General features: G+C 35.1%; 1 protein-coding gene across 3 annotated transcripts; it reads right to left on the bottom strand.

Moving 5' to 3' along the window:
* Positions 1-3885: 3885 nt before the first annotated feature.
* Positions 3886-18719, bottom strand: LOC113762943. 3 transcript variants are annotated; one of them, XM_027306593.1, is made up of 24 exons: positions 18449-18719; positions 17431-17561; positions 15906-15990; positions 15373-15426; positions 15107-15198; positions 14894-14997; positions 13231-13306; positions 12152-12602; positions 10571-10909; positions 10273-10482; positions 10073-10171; positions 9900-9972; positions 7905-8032; positions 7498-7774; positions 7194-7417; positions 6990-7114; positions 6615-6732; positions 5320-5375; positions 5164-5257; positions 4900-5083; positions 4742-4810; positions 4563-4666; positions 4418-4480; positions 3886-4165 (listed from the first exon to the last, which is right to left on the bottom strand). In XM_027306593.1, exons 1-24 carry the CDS (start codon positions 18494-18496, stop codon positions 4058-4060), a joined length of 3312 nt encoding a protein of 1103 aa, XP_027162394.1. In that variant the 5' UTR covers positions 18497-18719; the 3' UTR covers positions 3886-4057. The 3 variants fall into 3 exon arrangements, with proteins under 3 accessions (XP_027162394.1, XP_027162396.1, XP_027162395.1); XM_027306595.1 differs by having other exon boundaries at positions 4900-5047; XM_027306594.1 differs by having other exon boundaries at positions 13231-13300.
* Positions 18720-20162: the final 1443 nt, after the last annotated feature.

The following is a 20162-nucleotide window of genomic DNA, read 5'->3' as shown; positions in this document are numbered from 1 at the left end:
TGACGAGAAAGTGGTTACTTTTGATTGGTGAAACTTGAAGTGCAGAGTATTGGTACAAATATTTCAATTCTACTTGCAATTGGGTCACCTATCCGTCTTGGAAATTTTTTTTCCTTGAAAATTTTTTATAGTTATACTATGATTGAGTGTTTTTTCAAGTCATCGTACTCTACTTAGAGATAAAGAAGAGATGTATACTTATTTGTCTTCTTAGTTCTCATAAAGTATAACTTTTTGTTATTTTTTTTGGTTTGTCACCTATTTGAATGATTGCCAACTTATTTGAAACTTGTTTTTAGAACCTCATTAACGAATTCCATCTTGATTTTCTTTCATATTCTGAAATTATGGTTCCTGACTAGCTAGGAAATTGTGCAAATCATTAAGTAAGAGTAGCAGGGAAAAAAATATAAAGGTAAAACATCATGAACAATGCTGGAAAATATTCAATTGGAACTAGAGAAGAAAATTTCAGCTTGTTTACTTTCTGTAAAAGTTCTTTTCAAGGAGTAGGAAGGATAATATAACCAAATATCATAGCCTTGAAGTTTTTGTGACTTTTTCTTGTTATTGCTTACAATTTTCGTTGAAACTTTCATATTTTTTAAAAATTATTATTAAAAAATTATATGCAATAGGTTTGATTCATTTCAAAAAAAAAATGTAGAGACCAATAATTGCAAGGTCAATAATGGTAGAATTTATTTTAAATAATTATAAGAAAATTATCAAAATTATGCTATCTTCTAGTGCTTCTATAATAAAAAAAATTTTAATTTTTAGTTCATGTTAGAAACTATAGAGTAGATTAAAACTTTCTTTTCTTGTTATCCTACATGGCAATCAGGATAATTAGGTGGCAACAATAACATCATTATTGGAATAAAATTTGAAAGTGAATCAAATTGGGAATATTTTTTTAAAAATGTCTTATTTTGGCAAAAAACTCTGCGAACCTTTGCTTATCATCACCACTTGCTATATTGTTTAGCTGCTACTTGTATTTTTTTTTTTTTTGAAAAGAGTTTCTACTTGTATTAGTATAATATTTTCTCTAGTTGGTCATGTTAGTTAATGCACACTTTGAAGCTTGATTGTTGAAAGCCAGGAGTTGTCGTATGCTTAACTGATATTTTGAACTTTTTATTTTAAACTCTTGATTCTAAAAAATCATTAATCTTTTTTAGCAAAGAATAAGTGGGATTGAAGAAGTGAAAAGAAAGAAGAAGGATTTGAATTTAGAACTTATAGATAACTTTTAGAATTTTAATCATAGTCACTACACCAAAATGTTCTCTGTCTGAAGCTAAAAAATAAAAATAAAAATTACTCACTCTGTGCCATTGAAAGCGTCATACTTTTTAGTTTAATATGTCCCAAAACATTTGTCATATTGAAAAAGTCAAAACATCTTTTAATCTTTCTTTTTAATATAACTTTTTATTTCTAATCATATGCATGTTATCATTCAAATTTAAATTTTAAATTTGTGAAGATAAAATTTTAAAAAAAGAAAAATACAAACATAACAATCAAATAACTATTTTTAAAAAGTTAGATTCCCCAAACATGACTAAGTGATTGAAACAGAGGGAGTACAAAATCCTTCGAAAAAATGCCCTTGCTCTAGCTTGCAGTTGAACTCACACTTAGGGGAGGGCATGACTTTAACCTCCAAATCGGACAAAAAATTTCAACTCTCGAGTCTTATTATGCTTAGCTTATTTTGTGAGCATGCTTTTAGCTTTTGATTCTAAATTTTATTTAATTTAATGTTCTTAATTGCTTTTCTTTATTGGACGTTGACTTGCCCAAAAGCTATTAAATGAAAACGATAAAAGTTGCCAAATACACTTTTTTTTTTCCTTGGTTTCTTGATTTTAACTTTAAAAAAAATTAAAAACTGTCAAAAAAAAAAGCATGCCCTTCAAATTGGATTGGTAAAATGGGGCTGGGGTGCGCCTAACTTTCTCTGTGTTAGGATTATTACCAATTTGAAACAATTCATCTCATGGATTGAGAGAGAGTTGCCGAAAAAACGTGTGGAAGTGGGAAGACAAGACTACGTGGTCAGACTTGGCTCGCACCCCATATTCCCATATTCCATACCAGTACAGTACTAACTATTAACAACAGGCCTTCCCAGAAAGAAAGAAAGAAAGAAGAAAGAAAGAAGGGCACTAGGAGGGAGCACTAAACCGCCATTAGACTTGTAGTAGCAGTATTGGTCATTGTCCTTCTCCTCCCCCACTCTGTCTCTCTCTCTCTCTATCTATCTGCTTTCACATTCTCAATCAAACTTTGAAAACGAACCACCAAACAAAAAAGTCGAGAGTCCTCCGTTGAAGATTCGGTCGGTGTCAAAATTTTCTCGTACTTGGGTCTAATCCAGACCGTGTTCCAACGCGCTCTCTTTAGTCTTTACTTGCAGTCATTTTTGCCTGCCGACCACATTTAAAATGATTTGTTAACTCGTTTTCTTCCATCGGTTAAAAACTCCTCTTCTTTTCTGTTTTTTCCCGCATGTATATATCATGGTCGGAGTTGCGTTACGAGGTTAGAATTCCACTCCACCGGATTAGTTTAGTAGTGAATTGTGTCTTAATCTGACTCTGACTCTGACATCACCCAACCTTCCGAAAGTGAAAAAAAAAAAAAGGTTCCCAACTTCTAAACCCCTTTGCAAAACTGGGTCATAAATCTGACTAAACTGGATTCCCGAGTCATTGGCTGCAAAATTCCAGACATTTGCCCAAAAAAAAGAAAGTCTTTTATTACATTATAAATATATTTTTCAATTACCTTATTTTTATTTAACATATTTCATATAATTATTTTTTTATTTCACATACATCACATCACAAAAAATGTTAGGCTAAAAATATCTTTCAAATAATCTCTTATCCAAACATACTTTGTTAAGCTCCACTACCCGAATACTTACTTGAAATTGTGAATGTTAACGTGCATTGCAAATATTTGACATCGTCATAATAACTTTAGAACCTACGTGCATTTCTTGGTTCTTACTTTCCTTTCCCTTTTTCTTTTGCTTATTAAGTTGAGAAATGGTTGCATGCTTTTCAACATTCTCCTCCTCATCCTTTTCCTCTTCATGTTCAAGGGAAAGAAAAGAATATGCACTCTGGTCAAGTCCTCGATAAGCAGCAAGCTGGAAAATGTACCAATTATTCGTCAAACTTCATAACATACTTTGTCCAAAACACGAGGTAAGTATAAAATGCCATAACATATATATGCTCTTTTTGTCAACGATGCTAGGTTGCATTTGCAATAGGAAATGAATACTCATCCTTATCACTCATTAGAATATAAGCAAAAAGTATTCCAATTAATGTAAAGTTGGACTAATACAGCATAGGATTGAAGGGATTTGATCCAAAAGTAGCCACAAAAGTTTCCAACGATATCCGGTTAAAAACAAGGAATCAACTCACACCAGTTGCTTGCCGCGTGGTAAAGTGCAAAGTTGAAAATGATAAACAGATAGTATACATTCGAGGAGGAGTAAAAACATGCTATATGTACAAAATTTGAAACTTAAAATAAAAACATGCCACATATATTCATGTATCCAGATCTCTGTTAGAATACTAAAAAAACTTTCAGTTTCAGGAGGAAAGTAGTCAACCTAGTAAAGCTGCACATTCGCTGAAGAACACGAGGAAAAACATTCGGCGTTGGTCGGAAAGCAATAACACCTTCGTATCTAAAACGAAATTTGGTCAATGATAAAATACCTTATGCTTTCTGTACAAGTTTTTGTCAGTCATCTTCTCACTAAAAAATGAATTTCAACCATAGAACGCTGGAAAATAGAATAATATTCAAAGTTTACCAACAACCCACCCACCCAACCCGACGAAACCGATACACGTAATAGTTTGTATGACCAGCAGGTTAATGGTTTTCAAGAAGGAGATGCTCTTGGAAGTGTTCACTCTGGTCACAACAGCAACATAAATGGTTGTGGATTCCAAGCATTGTCAAGCCATCTGGTTTAACAAATTCAATCATCTTAACTGCAGATCGGAAGTCAAAAGTTCCACCATTTCCGCTTTTCCATGTTCCTAGCCAGCTCATTTGCCAAATCTGCAAAGCTCTCAGCCCCGCTTTGAAGTTCTGCAGTGCGTTCACCAAGTTTCTGGTAGCAGCAGCAAGAGAGCACGTAAATAACCAAAATTTTCAAATGAAGTACAGCACTAGATAATACGTTGCTCATTAGGCAAAAAACAGAGTTCCTTAGAGATCTTGTTTATATTCCCAAATATCTACTTCAAGATAGACAACTACTTAAAGCTAGAAGATGGACAGACGAGATTATTTCACAAGCCCCTGACATTCATGAGTAAAATGACCAATTATATTGAAGCTACAATTTTAGCCATGACCATACCTCAAGTTTCTGCTGCCGTTCTATAAGTTTGTCTCTTGCTTGTGCAGCTGCAGAGGTGGCATCCTAGGAGTAGCACACAAGTCAGACATGCAATTCCTAAAACTAAGTGTCCAGCTATTTATTATTCATTTTTGGATGAAATTACCCCAGCTTTTCGATATTTTGCAATGATTTCCTCTCTTGTTCTCATTCTGGGTTTTGTATCAGTAGAACTGCCTTCAAACAACCTTTGCCTCTCTGTTTCCTTGTCTGATAAAGTAGCAGAAGATGTTAGTCCGGTGAAAAGTGATGATAATTGGACAATACCACTAAATTTCTTTATACCTTTTCTTTCATTGTCACTCTTAGAAGATGATGATACAACTGACAAAGGCTCATCAATTTCAAGGTCATCTGTCATGCAACAGACATTAGCAAACAGGGAAAAATAGAGCTCTATAGATCTGGCAGATAATGTTGGGGATTAGGTCTGTCCAAGTTACCTATGTTAAGCTCAACATGAGGTTGATCATCGGCAAGATTTTTTACAGGTTCTGAAAAAGGAAACCTAGAAAATATGATGTCCATATGTGCAAGAATGCTTTCCCGAGCTTCGGAGTTATTCATCTCCATCTTAGCCCCTTTAAACCCCTTCATGAATCCACCAAAAACACCAGGGACAGTACTCTGGCATCAGAAAACACAATTTCTCAACTGACCACTAAGGGGATATGATAGATTCTGATATAAAAAAAATATTATATGACCTGCTTGTTCTTCTGATCGAGGGCAATACTGATGGTGGCATCTGCAGCAGCGGCAAGGACTTCATCATGAAGACAAGGTAAAGCCTCCGGAATCCTAGTATAAAGCATTAGTTGAGAGAGAGAGAGAGAAGAATAAGAAGAAGAAGAAGAAGAAACCTGAAGTCGTTTTCAGAGGCTAGTAGAGATACAATAGCAAATTCACTCCCACAGGCCTGATGGAATTGAAACAGAAAATGCTCCAAGTCATATAATGCCAATAAAAACATAACCCCGGTACAGTTGTAGTGATGATGGAGATTCTAACATTTACGCACTCACAAGATTTTGCAAACAGTTAATTTTGGAAATAAATAATATAGTATAGAACAAACACTCAAATTATCAAATTTCATCAGTAAAATGCGATCATTTTTGATACTCAGGCCAGTGAGCCGTTATACAAAAATTGATCTAAAGCATAAACCTCTCAAACTAATTCCTCCATCATTAATCTTCCAGGAGTGTAAATCCATCAACTTGGCTAATGAATTGTAACACAAATTGGGAATACAATTTGCTATAGGACGTGTAATCCAGGTTCTTCCATATCCTCCATAGTTTCAGATATCAAGCAGCCCAAGCTAAAACCAGATAAGCAGTAGCATGTTCCATATTCTACCAAAACAAATATGAGAAATCATCCCTGCTTTAGCATCTTCTTTCACTTTCTTAACTTCCTTCTGATCATTGTTCTGTGCCTTCATAGATGCCATCACACTCGGAAGTAAACAGAGTATTTGACCATTCAGAGATACTTGTGAAAGAAAGTGGAACTCAAGGCAAACCTGATTTAGAAACCAGAATATTCTTCCCAGTTTGTATGCCATACCTATCAAAGTTCTAACTACACTTCGTAAACTTCAGAAGTATACGTAATTTTATTACCTCCTAGCTTTAACTGCTAATTCTATTCTCACCAACATCCATGATACCCCAAATACTCTCTTAACTTTTCCAAGGATTACTGAATCAGAAGGCTGATGTTTCTTGAACTTTACCATGCTTCAATTTATGGAAGTCAATTACAAGTAGGTGATGAACTGAAGCTAAACACATAAAGCAATTAGCAGCATTCTGATTCTGTAATATTTTTTTGACAAAGTGGTGCACGGCTAATTATAAGAAAAATAGCCATTTCTGAAAATTCTATGTAAGGAACAATGGCTATTATCTGTAAAGAGATATCTAGTTTCATATCCTTAACGCGAGAGCAAAAAAAAAAAAAAGAGTTTAATTTTGATTATTTTTTTCTTTGACAAGGTAGAAAACTTGACAGAATTGCACGTATTTTGAGAGAGTTGCTAGACTAGATCAAGCAGTCATTGCATTGTCCATGATTTTCGCGTGTATAAGAAGGGAGAAATTCCACATATAGAGGAAAACAAAAGAAAACAAAAAGGTGAAAGACTTACCAAAGTAATCTGCCCTTTATCTGAAGAACTCATCAAATTGTTCATATTAGTCTTGAAATTCCACCTAAGAATTGATGTTAATGATGTGCTTCCCAACACACTGAAAGCTGGCAAGGACCTTTAAAACAGAAGATATTAAATGTCATCCATCTGGTGTTACAGTAACACAGAAAGTGTTTTCTTGCATCTTTCAAGTGATTCAGTAAAAGGATACTTCTATCAAACAGTTTATTTGAAGAACAAAATTAAACCCTAATTAATTTCAAAAGCATTTCAACTATACCACGTAACTTAGTTAATCATATCATACATCTCCTGATCAAGCACGCCACATTAATAAAAACAGTATATTTCATGTCTGAGCTTTGTATTTACCTGACTTCAATATCTCCAGTCTGATAGACTATGATAAGCCCATATTCTGTTGCCTCTTTTGTGAATATTGCTGTCCAGGAACATGGTTTGACAAGATCAAGTTTATAGATTGACTTATTCTCACCCTGAGATTAGCAAATATTATAAGCTGCACAAAGGTATAACAAGAATCTTTAAAATGAAAATCAGTAAACAAGAAGGCACCTGAATCACAGAGTTCAAAAAGTACAGATGCAATGCATTCTCACAACAAAATACAATTATTGAGTTCTTCAAATTATGGACTATATCTGGCTCTGAATTTTCAGCTTCCATTGGATCACTTTGACGTTCATAACTCTTTTGTCCACGTTGACCTTTGGCTTCAAAATCCTCAGAAGACTTTGAAATGTCGTTTTCAGAGCCTTCAGCTACAGATGCATCACCCTCTGATAACAAAGATGTCTAATTAAGGAGCAAGCACATGGATGTAACAAAAGAATGTATGTACTCAAGGAGTTATGCTTGCCTATAATATACAAGGAAACTGCAGTTGACTCTTCCATTGGATGAATTGGCTGAGATATCATATTGCCAGTGCTACTATCCACCAATACAACATGTGAATCTCTAGTTAAAATAAAAGCTACCTCCTTAACAGATTCATTTGATGTCCCAATTTCCGACTGCTTCAGACTCTCGGTATCTGGAAGTGTTTTCACAGCTAGAGAGATGATTGGGCTTGAGCCGCATAGAGCGTCAGTAAGAAACAATACTGACAGCGCACTGGTTTCAACCATAGCAACCTGTCATGGTGCAATTAGAGCTGAATCTCTGAAAAGCTTTTAGTCATTCCTTATTCGTAGTTCAACCAAATAGAGAGGAAGTGTAACCATATAATACCCTCCAATTAACTAACATCAAGTTATAACTTACCTGACCGCATTCAAACCCAACTGCAAGTCTATCTCCAGAATTTACCCACTTTAAGGTACGAACAGGAGAGTTCAGGAGGGAGAAAATAGCCTTGCACAGGGATCCACCGTCATGAGGCAAATTAAGAACTGAAAGCAGCTACCAAGGTCATATATTCACAAAAAGAACCTAAGAATATAAAATGAAGATGGGCAATCCAAAAAAAGGTATACCACAGATATGTTCCAAGATATGCCAATGGAGATGTGCTAGTATACCTACACTGGACAACCAGTTATGTGTACTATTTGTTTCTATCCTAATTCCCATTAAAATTTTTATTCATAAAAATTAATCAATCATTAGATTTTTGTCAGCAACCATCTAAAAGGAAAACCATAAACTGGGAAACTAAGGAAGTTGGCATTCCCTGCCATCCCATAAAAGGCTCTTTCGAATATCTTCAACAGAAATGATGGACCTACAGTGCCTCATAGGAATATACGGAAGTTGTTCTCAACCAGGTTGCTTCGTTTTAAGAAAATGCTTTTGTCATAATTTCCCCATAGGAAGGGAGAGCCTGCATTGGTAGAAAATCCCACCACCTCTTTGGGGTTTTCATTAGATAAAGTACTTTATGTATGCCCGGATTGGCGACTTACTGATTCCATGAGTTTGGCACGCAATGTTCCCAAAAGGGTCCTAAAGGTGAACACTGATTTCCGAGTGACTTTACCACTCCTTACTCTTAGCTCAACAGGTTGTCCAGCAAATTATTCATTCACTCTTGTACATTTCATGATGTTTTATTTCTATATTGTCATAAGCTCACCATACGATGCTCTCATAATGTAGAAACCTAAATCCTTTTCACTTAGTTTACGTGCTAAGTTTCAACAATCAAAATTGTTCAACCTTTTATCCCTGATCTTTCTTTTTTTCTTTTCTAATTCAGGGGATATGGTCAAAGCATGGCCGCCCAGAAAAACATAATTTGGATCACTGATCAAGGGATCACTCAATTTTTTAATGCTAGGAGATGGGTTCTTAGGTACACAATAGTTCTGTTTGCTTTATCCTGGCAGCAATACTCTTCAAGTAAGACTTTTTCTGGCAGGCTGCCAATACTCTTCAAGTAAGACTTTTTCTTTGAAAATTCATTATATCATCTTTGAAAATTAAAGTCAAAATTCATCATTAGAACTGCTTTAAGTATTTCCATCACCATCTTTATCATTTTTCATAGAGTATTTAATCCAAACAATATAACAAATTCTTGGATTACAAATTTTAGCAATCTAGGATGCTAATATATGTGGATTATAATATCAACTTGCAATTCATTCGGCTGTTAGCATGCCCTGGTAACTTAATTTCAAATTACTGCACACAAAAGACATTCCACAGCATATCCTGCCTATAGCTTTATAAAACGAATCCACACCTCCACAAAAGGCGAACTATACATATTGATGATGGGGAAACATAAAAACTTTATTCTTTATTAGCACGAAAGAGTACAGGAAAAGAAAACTAATGCAATTAAAAAAATTCCATTCAATTCAACTGCCAAGTGGGTAAGGTTAAGGGTTGGCAATGTTATGTTCCTCAATCAGGTAGCATAGTACCACTTACATACAAATGAGTGGCACCCTTTCCAGTTCAAAAAGAGCTCAATTGATCAAAAGTACACACTCCCTTTTGCTCCTTTAACACCTTCACAACTTCTATTTCAGTCCCTAAAAAGGCAAGCTCACTGGAAAAGGCTCCATCCAGAGCAGGGTTTGAGACTAGGTTATCTTATTATTTTCAGGTAACTAACAGTAAACTCCTTCAAAAGAGTATATATGTTAACTCCCAACCAAAAAAAAAAAGAATACTGGTGTAGCATGGAACTCTGTTAAGTCGTTCACTTGAGGCAACCAAGTTGCTAGGAACTATATACCTGAAAATTATGTTGTATGACAGGAGAAAAGCACGGCGTAAAAGCAATTATAGTTGATAAAAGGACGTTACCTTGCCGTTCTGTCTGTGTAACCAAGTGAATTCCAGATTTATCTTTAGTTCCATCTAGACCATACAACCAAACCTACATCATCCCAAGATAGGATCAGAAATTGCTCAGCCGAATAATAATATTCACGGAGTAGAGAGGAACTTTATATTCTGGAAATAGTATCAGATCTTACAAGACCATATTCATTGCCAATAGCCAAAGACAAAGAAGTGGGAGAAAAATCTAAAGTAGAGATTGATGCACTTGCACCAGCAACATCAATACCCTCCACCTGTGCATCACATGGTTTTTTATTAGTTTTCATTTGTTCAGCTAAGCAACATTTACCATTTTTTCATAGAAAGAATCACGAGTCTCTCAAATTCCACAAACCTGGAGTAGAAAAACAAGCCTGAGTGATAGAACAGGAAATGTCGAATCCCATACTCGAACACTTCCGTCTTGATAGCCTGCTACATATATTCTTTCCATTCCACCATCTTCAGCTATAGACAGTTCACCAGGAACACCACCAGTCAAAGGCCATCTGCTACTCCCTCTTGTCATAGTCTGCTCAACTTCAAGTTTTGCAGCTGAAACCGTCTAAGGAAACAATAAATGATTAAAGGAAGAATATTACATGAAAAGTGATTAGATGACAAAATTCTGCGTGCTAGATGGTAAATTATACCTCTGCAAGAACCCTGGAAGAATTGGCCTTTGCAACCACTGAATATAGTTTTCCCACAGTCATTATTGGTTCAATTGTAGGTATAGTTGCAGGATATTCTACAGCAAGGACTGAATGCTTCTTATCTGGCTCGAACCTCAGCGTGGACAAACAAGAGTTATCATAAAAATGGAGTTGACCTGGGTTGGTCAGAACCAGCAGTGAAGCACTGTCAGTTTTCTCCATTTCATGAGATCTTGCAATGACAATCATATCCGAGAAAGACCCATTAAGGGGAAGATCAACACGGTTGACGCATGTTAACTTTGCTATCCCAGATGACCAGTCAAGATCGAGAATCTGCCAAGGGAGAGAAATGTCAAAGTCCAAGGGCGAATTAAATACACAAGCCACGGAGCAAAGAGCTCCACCCCTTGCATCTTTATTTCCTTTTGCATTAACAATATGTTATAAAGATGGAAAAGTCGGCTTTACTGGTAATTAGAAAATTTTTAAAATCACAAAGATTGCATGCAATGTAGAAAAGTGCAGAAGCAGCAGCCTAGCATCAAATAATTATTTATGCCCTACGCTCCTCCAGAGCTTCAATTTCTTACCCATTTCATTAAAAACCATTTTCAGCATGCATGGAAGGGAGTCCATGCATGTGATTCAGGTTAGAAGGTGCAGAATTAGCTACAAATGAATACTGAGAGTAGGAAAATACAACTTGTAATGTACTTAACAAGGAGATTAATTCCGCTCTTAAACATCAATTATTTTAGTAATGATCCAGCAAATTTGGTATATATAAAGAAAGTAAATGCAAATAAATGACTGATACTTTTTATTCACAGAAATGAATTCATGTAATAGAACTCTACTAGAATTGCTTTGAACAAAATTTTGGTCAAGGAAACCGAATCATGCATATAAGTTGTCCATAATGTTATATTATCTAGAGAACCTCATTAATCTTGAAAAGAAATATAATATAGTTTAGCAACCTGCAGTGATGTTCACATAGAGCATGTCTTAATTGATATTATGAATAGCAAATTCATGATCCAAGACATTTCTCAGCTTTGATAGCTAGTACAATCTAAGTAGATTCATATTTCACCTCAGCTTGGAAACAAGACTTAATATAGAGATTAGCATCATTCCTATGATGCAGTCAAATTTTGAAATTCAGAGATTTGGTAATCATATACCTCAAACCAGTGGAAGAACTGAAGACTTTATTGTCTGAAATCACAAACAAGCCAATCCAGGAACTAGGATGGCACAAACTTATGATGTACTCGTTATGAAATCATTGAATAAGAAATCTCACTATCTTGTAAGTAGAATACAAGACTACCGAGCATTACTAACCAGATGACAGAGTTGCATTGATTAGATAAAGAAAATAAACTAGAGTCAAACAAAGAGACTTTGAGCCAGACTTCGGCTAACATTTTTAGACTTTAGTTTGCGAAAAAGAAACTCCAAGTATCCACAAATGAAATTTCCATTTCTAGGAAAAGGTTCTTTGCACCATATTTGTTATACAATTTAAAATATTGAGACCACTAGGACAAAAATAGACTCACAGCATACCGTCAAGACTTCTTCAGATCCAATTTCTTCACCGCCATAAACAAAAAGCTGACCTCCAAAACCATTTCGTTTCTTGTTAGCAGACCAGTGCAGAACAATGACAGGAAGCCTTCTTTCTGCAGATGACAATTGTATCTTAACCACTTTATCAGATGACTTTTGAGCTCCGTGACCTTTAATATGATCAGAAGCAGACAGATTCCACAGGAAAATGTCTCCATCCACATAGCCAACAGCTAGCAATGAACCATCAGCAGACACCCAACAAAGAGAGCTTATTTCCTTTTCATGGTCTACTAAATTATCCAAGGGCTCATGGCTCCCATCACTCGAAGATTCAGCCAGTATTTCATCTTTTAGTTGGAGATCCTTATTTCCTCTAACAAGAACAGCTCTATCTTCAGTAACATCCCAGAGAACTATCAACCCATCCTCATATGCAAGAACAAGCCTGCAAATAGTTTCAATGATTGGAACAGAAACAGTAGAAAGATAATTTGACCACTGGTTGGTATTTTAAGAATAAGAAGCCAGAAAATTTCAGCTAAGAAAATAAAGTCGAGATATCTCATATCTTTCTAATCAACACATATGCTAGAGAACAAACAGGAAGAGATTGATGTATGGCCCTTCTGCAGATATGGGAAGCAATAGTAAAAACCATCAGACTAATAAAAGTAGTAACAAAAATTACGTTAAGTTAAAACATTCTCCATTTTAACCCTCCAAAATACAGCTTAATGAACTTTGAATGGATCATAAATACTTGCAAGTTACAAAATAGGCTACAAAATTTGAATACTAAAAGAAACTATCAAGAATGAAGAAATGCAAGTAAATCTAAAGTTTCTAAGATTAAGAAGCATAACTGCATGTTTAAAAATGTTTTCTCAGCTAATCATGACAACTACAATGCTGAAAAAGAGTCCATTCATGATAGAAGCTAAAATGCAATGGTGGGAAAAACAAAAGCGTATGATGAAGGCTAGGGTAACATAAAAACAACTTGACATGTAAAAGAAACCCGTGTTCAGAAACTGTGGAACTGAATAGAGAAAATGAGATATTGTTTTCCTTACCTATTTCCAAATGATGAAGGCTGAGGTAGCACACCCACTATCGATTGGTTGAATGGCAAGGAAATCTCTGCTGCTTCTGCAAAGAAAACACATCAAAAGCCATCATAAACAGACAATACAGAGTCAGGAGGTCAATGTTAGCCTCTTTTCCTTCAAAAAAAATCATAAGTGGCTTTCTTTCATTATCCATTTAATTGTTGAACATTTCAGAGCTTTCTTATTATGTTCGCCTAAACACACAGGCCTGAAGAATTCAGAAGTTCCCAGCAAATGGTACACAACAGCAGCAGTTTTCTACACCCAGAAGAGCAGTACCTCAAGCTTCCAAGTTAGTACACGAGAATGTGCTTGCTTTTGACATAGAGGAGCTTGAAGATGCATCAAAGAAATTTAAAAGAACAAAAGTATGGCTACGCTATTACAAAGTACTGTTGAACTTGAACAAGAGTAGGATCTGAAATATCCCTTTGCTCTAGTTTCAAAGAGTTCTAGGCTACCCAGACTTTTTATATTTCCACTCAAAAACATTGGCACTGTCTCAAGATACATCAGGCTTACAGTATTATCATTTGTCCCTCAACTTTAGAACACAATTAACGTCTGACAATAACCATTACACAGTCCTTTCTCCTTAAAACAAACAATTCAAAACAAAAGGCAGGACATATATAAAAGGTGATAGTGGCGTACAGTATTCCACAATCAAGCTTCAAATCATTTTTTCCTCATGCAGACTCTCATTCTGCATGCACAAGAATGTAGCTTTTGGTATTAAATATGCTGAACATCAATTCATTTTGACAAAGAAAAATGGGTTCAAATCAAGAATGATATTGCTATTGCTTGCCTATTTCTTTTGCCCAAAACTCTTGCCTTATTATAGATGTAGACTAGTAGCCAACTCATTACTCTCGTCACAACAATGGATGGGCTCCATCAACTATTGCAGTCAATTTATTAAACACCAATAACATTGGACTAGTGACCCTTGGTGTAATTTAAAAGGATGATCCAAAAGAGTTTTGTTTAACAGGCTAGAAGATGGACTAGATCATGCACATCTCCAGTCAGTCACAGATTTTAAACCAGAAAGATAACCAATAACAGCCTAACTATTCTGCAATCTAGAGGCAGAGTATTCTCAAAGCACATAAAGTTAAGGTTCAAGCCAAACAGACCCATGGCTTGGTAGGGCTGGTATGCATTTTAGTCTTGCCAGTTCAACCCCTGAATCAGTCAATAAATATGGGTTCTTATTTACCCATGTATTAGTTGCAAATTAGGGGTAAAATATCCCATCAAGAGAGCTTTTGAAGCCCAGAGAAAAACATGGTTCAATGTGAAGTGGCTTTATTCAGTAAAAGAGTCATAATTCAATACAAGCAGCTGCTCCTATTCTAGGGAAACTACTGACTTCCCATGAATCCACAAGATGAACTTAACCAAAATTTGATATAATGATAAGTCAGCATCACAGGCGGGGAAAACGTTCGATGATTCAGTTATTCAGTGAACTTCCAAAAAACAAACAATGGAAAAGAGGCACAACATTCTAGTTCACAGATCAAACAAAATCAAAGGGCTATTTAGAAAATGTAAAGCTAAAATAGAATACTTAAGGACATGATAAACAGTATTTACCATCAATGAGCAATTACATTACCAGCTACAAGATTAGCAGGAATATGGTAGGGTAATTGAAGAATGGTTTGTTCCTCAGCATCATACTTCAGCACAGACAAAAATCCATATTCGTCCCCTATATACCTGCACGTATGCATAGAGATAAAAGTCAGGCCTATCTCAACTATGTTACTTTGATCCAGCCAATAAGTGTAAAATTGAAGCCCAAAACATTACTCCTTTAGTTCTTTACATGAATTGAGTGCCATAAATAACAGAGAAGGCAGTTATATTGGATTCCCATTGTAAACTTGTAGAGATACTCCTGCTTTCTAGATCCCAAACCTGTAACAGTAAATTCCAACTAAGTTAATCAGAGGTATGGCCACTGCATCCAGAATGGGGCAAAAAGAGAAAATAGAGAAGATAGGAGGGAAGAAGGATAATGAAAAGATGCACTTGAGGTATTTGTGGCTCATAAAAGCAATAAGTCACAAGATGATATAGCATCAAGTATACCTGAACTTCATTTTCATTGGAGACACTCACAAGATAGCCTTGATTTTGAAGAAACTGAAAAGAGGCAACAAAAGTTTGCAACATAAGCTTTAGTCTTGTCCTATCCAAAAGGAAATTTCTGCTGATTTAAGCAAAAGAGGGCACATCAATTTGGAATTGATAAAAGATTTCCCTTCTCATTCTTTTAAATGTTAAAATTACACCTGTTTTGGTGCTTTGACCATGTCTGAGCACATGATTAAGAACAGGTAGTTTATATTAATTTGCACAAGGAACATATAAACTCAAAGCAATTGAATTTAAGAAATACAAACATTCTCATGTTCCTACTACACAAGACCTAAAGGAAACTTATTATATGAATAAATAAATTTTAGAAACTATCCAGACCCAATGACAGGGAGGCAAAGAAGGTGAAGACTAGAGAAAGAAAGGTTTCCATCAAACATCTCAGTTCTTCATTTTCACAAGTAAAAACATTCATCAAATGATGCCAAAAGGGGCATGCTGCATATGAAGGTTTTTAAACAAACCTCCAAGTTCTTAAAAGGTATCGGCTTAGGAGACATAAGAAGGCCTTCAATGCTGTCACCACCAACCACTTTAATCCTTCCATCCCTGAGAGAAAACAGGAAATGTTTCCAATATTAAGAGGATAATAAGGAATTCTACAATCATTTTTACCCACTCTGTTCCTAAATGCTAGGCCACTACGAATTCTTGTAAAGCACTTTTCCCCTGCAAACACCTATTACCTGAAGAGTTGGAAATTTCAAATTTTAACAGAGATTAACAGCCACTATTTAAAATGGTTTCAATTTATTAGTAGCAGGGAGAATATCTATGCTAGAACCCCTTAAAAGATTATACTCCCTCCGTCCCGTTTTGTTAGTCTTGATTTTTTTTTCACACAGATTAAGAAAGTGTAATTAATTTCGTTGGAAACATAAATTTAGATTAATAATTTCCTAAAATACCCTTATGCTAATCACGAAGAGTGCCAATTAATATCAGTTACAGCTAATGGTGCCAATAAATATCAGTTACCGCCAATAGTGCACCCTGATTGTTTCAATTACTGCCAATAGTGCCAATAAATAACAAAGATAGACTTTTCATTTATCTATGTATTGGAAAAGCTCAATGTATTCAATGTAGTGGGTTAGTATTTAATAACAATGTATTAATAACAAGATATTTAATAAGGGTATTTTAGATAATTTGAAAGATTACTACATTCCTTAATGGGAAAGTGGACTACAATTTGGGACAGACGAAAAAGGAAAACAAGACAAACAAAACGGGACGGAGGGAGTAATATCTATTCAAAATGATGTTTGGATTAACAGAACATTGTTAGCAAGTTCACTTGCGCATCTTTGACATAAAAGTGTTACACTTTGCTAGATGTCTCTTCATTGACAAACTATTGCCAGAAGTTAATGTCTCTTCATTGTTTGATTAGGCAGATCCTTTCAAGAATGTAAATTAACAACCGAATCTCATGTTATCTCAGAGACAATTGCTAAAGGGTAAAAGTTTGGTAGATTCCTCTTCTTTGACAAACTGTTGCCAAACTAATGTCTTTGTTTGACCAGGCAGATCCTTTCCAGAACGTAAATATGGCAACTAAATCTCATGTTATCTCAGAGACAAGTAATGAAGACATGACTCAGCTTGTGGCAGTCCCATTGCTCCACACCCCCCCCCCCCAACACAAAAACAAAGCCATGAACAGTATCATATTGAACATTCTTATGTCAATCAACCTTCTAATCACATGACAAGAATGGAAATAGCATAACTTATTGAGTGCCTTCACTCTCCAAATTACAGGGTTTGACTCTCACAAGAGAGCCAAGCCTCTCCCCTCTCCTGTCCAGATAGACTATGACTTCAAACAGTGAAAAAGGAAAAAGTAAAAAACAATCACAAGATCGCAAATTACATGAATATAAAAGTATCAGTTCAGTATTTGTAAATGTAATTAACAGATCAATCATTACCCCAAAGAAAATAGAAGCAGATCAACTTAGAGAAGAGCCAGTGTTCACTCACAAGGTTCCAACAGCTAGTAGTTGCTGAACGGAGTCAAAAGCCAGGACTGAAGCAGTAGATGGGATACCATAATGAACTACAACAAGGGGTGCCACATCCGAGGATATAGGGCTTTCTTGCACTTCACTTTGCTGAAGATGGATGCCATCACCCAAAGTTGTAAGAAGCTCAGAAAACCAGTTTTCCAGAAGCAATATTAACGAACAGGTTAAATTATTGACAAAAAACTAACCAAATTAGTAAATCAACACCGTAAAAAGGTTAATAAAATTTGAATTCACATGCAAACAGGTAACTATGCCCACCCTACCCATTGGCACTCTCTTAAAATCTCATCCTTTAAGACATTTAATACAGAATTCCACAAAGAAAAGGAATCAATAACCAGAAGAATCCAAAACAATTAGGCAGAATATAAGCCTTAACCACAAGAGCCATAGTTTCCTTGTGACGGTGAACAATGACCGGCAAGGGAAATAAAATTTCACAGTTTTATTACTCCTCGAACAAAATTTAACCTTTTCTTTTACCACAAATGCACTTGGATCATGAAATGGGATGAATCAACCATACTTGAATGCCTTTGCCTAAGCTTACTATTTGACAATTGTTCAAGCTGGTTTAGGACCCCAGGTCTATGACAATATCAAACCATTATTCTGAAAATCAATTTACTAGCTGCTTAATTTGTTGGGCATTCCCGAATAAAAAAGAAGTACGTCCACGCAAGAAAAAAGGTCCTCCGGAAAGCAGCAAGAACAAAATATCTTAATCCTTCCTAGCATATCACAGTAAAATCAGCAACGGCGTCAAAAGAAACACAAATTTCACAGAAATCTTGACCTTCATCACGGCACAACTCCAACAGCCACGAATGATGATCAATCACTTAATAGTTTGATTAACTGACTTAAAAAAAACCATTTTTTTGATTAACTTGATCACTGAAACGTACAGCAGTGAATGTTTAATTTGCAATCAGAAGGAGAAATACATTTGGACGGATTAACGAAATTACCTGAGGCGGTGGACGAGGGCTGGTCTTTTGGAATAATTTACCGAACATTTTTACAAAAAAAGAAAGAAAGAAAGAAAAAGATTGATACACTTTGCCTTATAATTTGGCTTTAGAAATTTCCTTGTTTTCTGCGGATGAATTTAGGCAGGGCAGGAGGAGGAAGAACTCGTCCGGGTGGAGATGCGGGTCGTGGTTCAAATTTCCGAATGGTACCTTTGCGTGTTCAGAAGTGATCGCGGAGATTTTCGTAAAATTGAATGGGAGAAGTGTCATTTGCCAACAAACAGAAACAAAAATTGACCTTCCCAAATACATATTCTTCTTCTTTCTTTCTTTCTTTTTTTTTTTTCTTTTTTCTTTTTTCTTTTTTGCTTTAACTATATTAATCATTTAATTTAGCTGTCATTTATATAATTAGTTTACTACTTGAATTAAGTTAATGAGGTTTGAGATGCATCAAACTACAAACTCATAAATCCTCCACCTGAATTGATTAGGGACGTTATTAGGTTGTAATATTAGGGAAATTATTTACCAATACTTTAGAGCAAAAGCAGTCAACAGCGAAATAAGCAGCTTAAGTAGAGCAAGAAGCTTCCTATTATGAGGCTGTAATGGCTGATTAAGCCGCTCTCCCGGTATCACTCCTATCACTTTAATCCATTATATCCATTATTTCGTACAAGGTCAGAAACTTCTGCTAGCACTTTATTTTGTAGGATTAATTTTTCCTACATTGATTGTATATATACTATAGTATTTAATAAATGATAATTATGTAAAATTTAAATTTGAAATTCTATCATGAATTTAATGATGATAGTGTATACAATATCGATGCATATAAAATTTACTCTTATTTGTATATCGAAGAAATATCTACTTATCCATGGGTTTATTTGCTTAATACATTATACATCCACGCTCTTGTCTAAGTTTAATACCTTTGCTTCGTTGTTGCCTGTCTTTCCTTGCTTTTCCTTTCTATTCTATTTTATTTTAAGAACAGTACCTCTAACTAGGGGTACAAACTAGCAGAGTCGAGTCGAGTTTTGATCTAGTCGAATCGAGTCGAGTTTTGACCTAGTCGAGTCGAGTTTTGACTTAGTCGAGTCGAGTCGACTGTTAATTTTATAAAACTCGAACTCGAACTCGAGTTCGACGAGCTCAAAATGTCAAATTCGAGTTTAAAAAATAAAATAATAATAATAATTTTTTTAAAAAAAATTATTTTTAAAAATAAATAAAATGATAAAATTTTTAATAAATAATAAAATATTATGAATATATATGTAATTTTAATATAAAAATAAAAAAATATATATGTAATCGAACTTGCAGCCAACGAGCTTAATGTTTTTGAACTCGAGTTTGAGTTCGATTTGATTAACTCGAACTTGATTCGAGCTTGATATTGACCGAGCTCGTATTCGAGCGGCTCGCGAACAGCTCAATTTGTAAACAGCCCTATATGTGTTGATGATAGGGATAATTTTAGAAACCTCCCTTTAGTTTTCTAACAATTTCACTGTCCTCCCTGAATATTTGAAAATAACACTTATCTTCCTTATAAGTCATTTGAGCCCAATACTTACCTCATGAATGATCAAATAACTTTACTATCCTTACAACTTGGGAAGTATTACATATTTATATGGAGAGAAACAATTTAGACATTTATACTAAATTAACCATGATTTTGAACATAAAAAAT

The sequence above is a fragment of the Coffea eugenioides genome, chromosome 2 (genome assembly GCF_003713205.1).
Source record: "Coffea eugenioides isolate CCC68of chromosome 2, Ceug_1.0, whole genome shotgun sequence".
NCBI classification, from domain to species: domain Eukaryota; kingdom Viridiplantae; phylum Streptophyta; class Magnoliopsida; order Gentianales; family Rubiaceae; genus Coffea; species Coffea eugenioides.
Note: the sequence above shows the minus strand (reverse complement) of the source record. Positions and strands in the feature narration are given on the sequence as shown.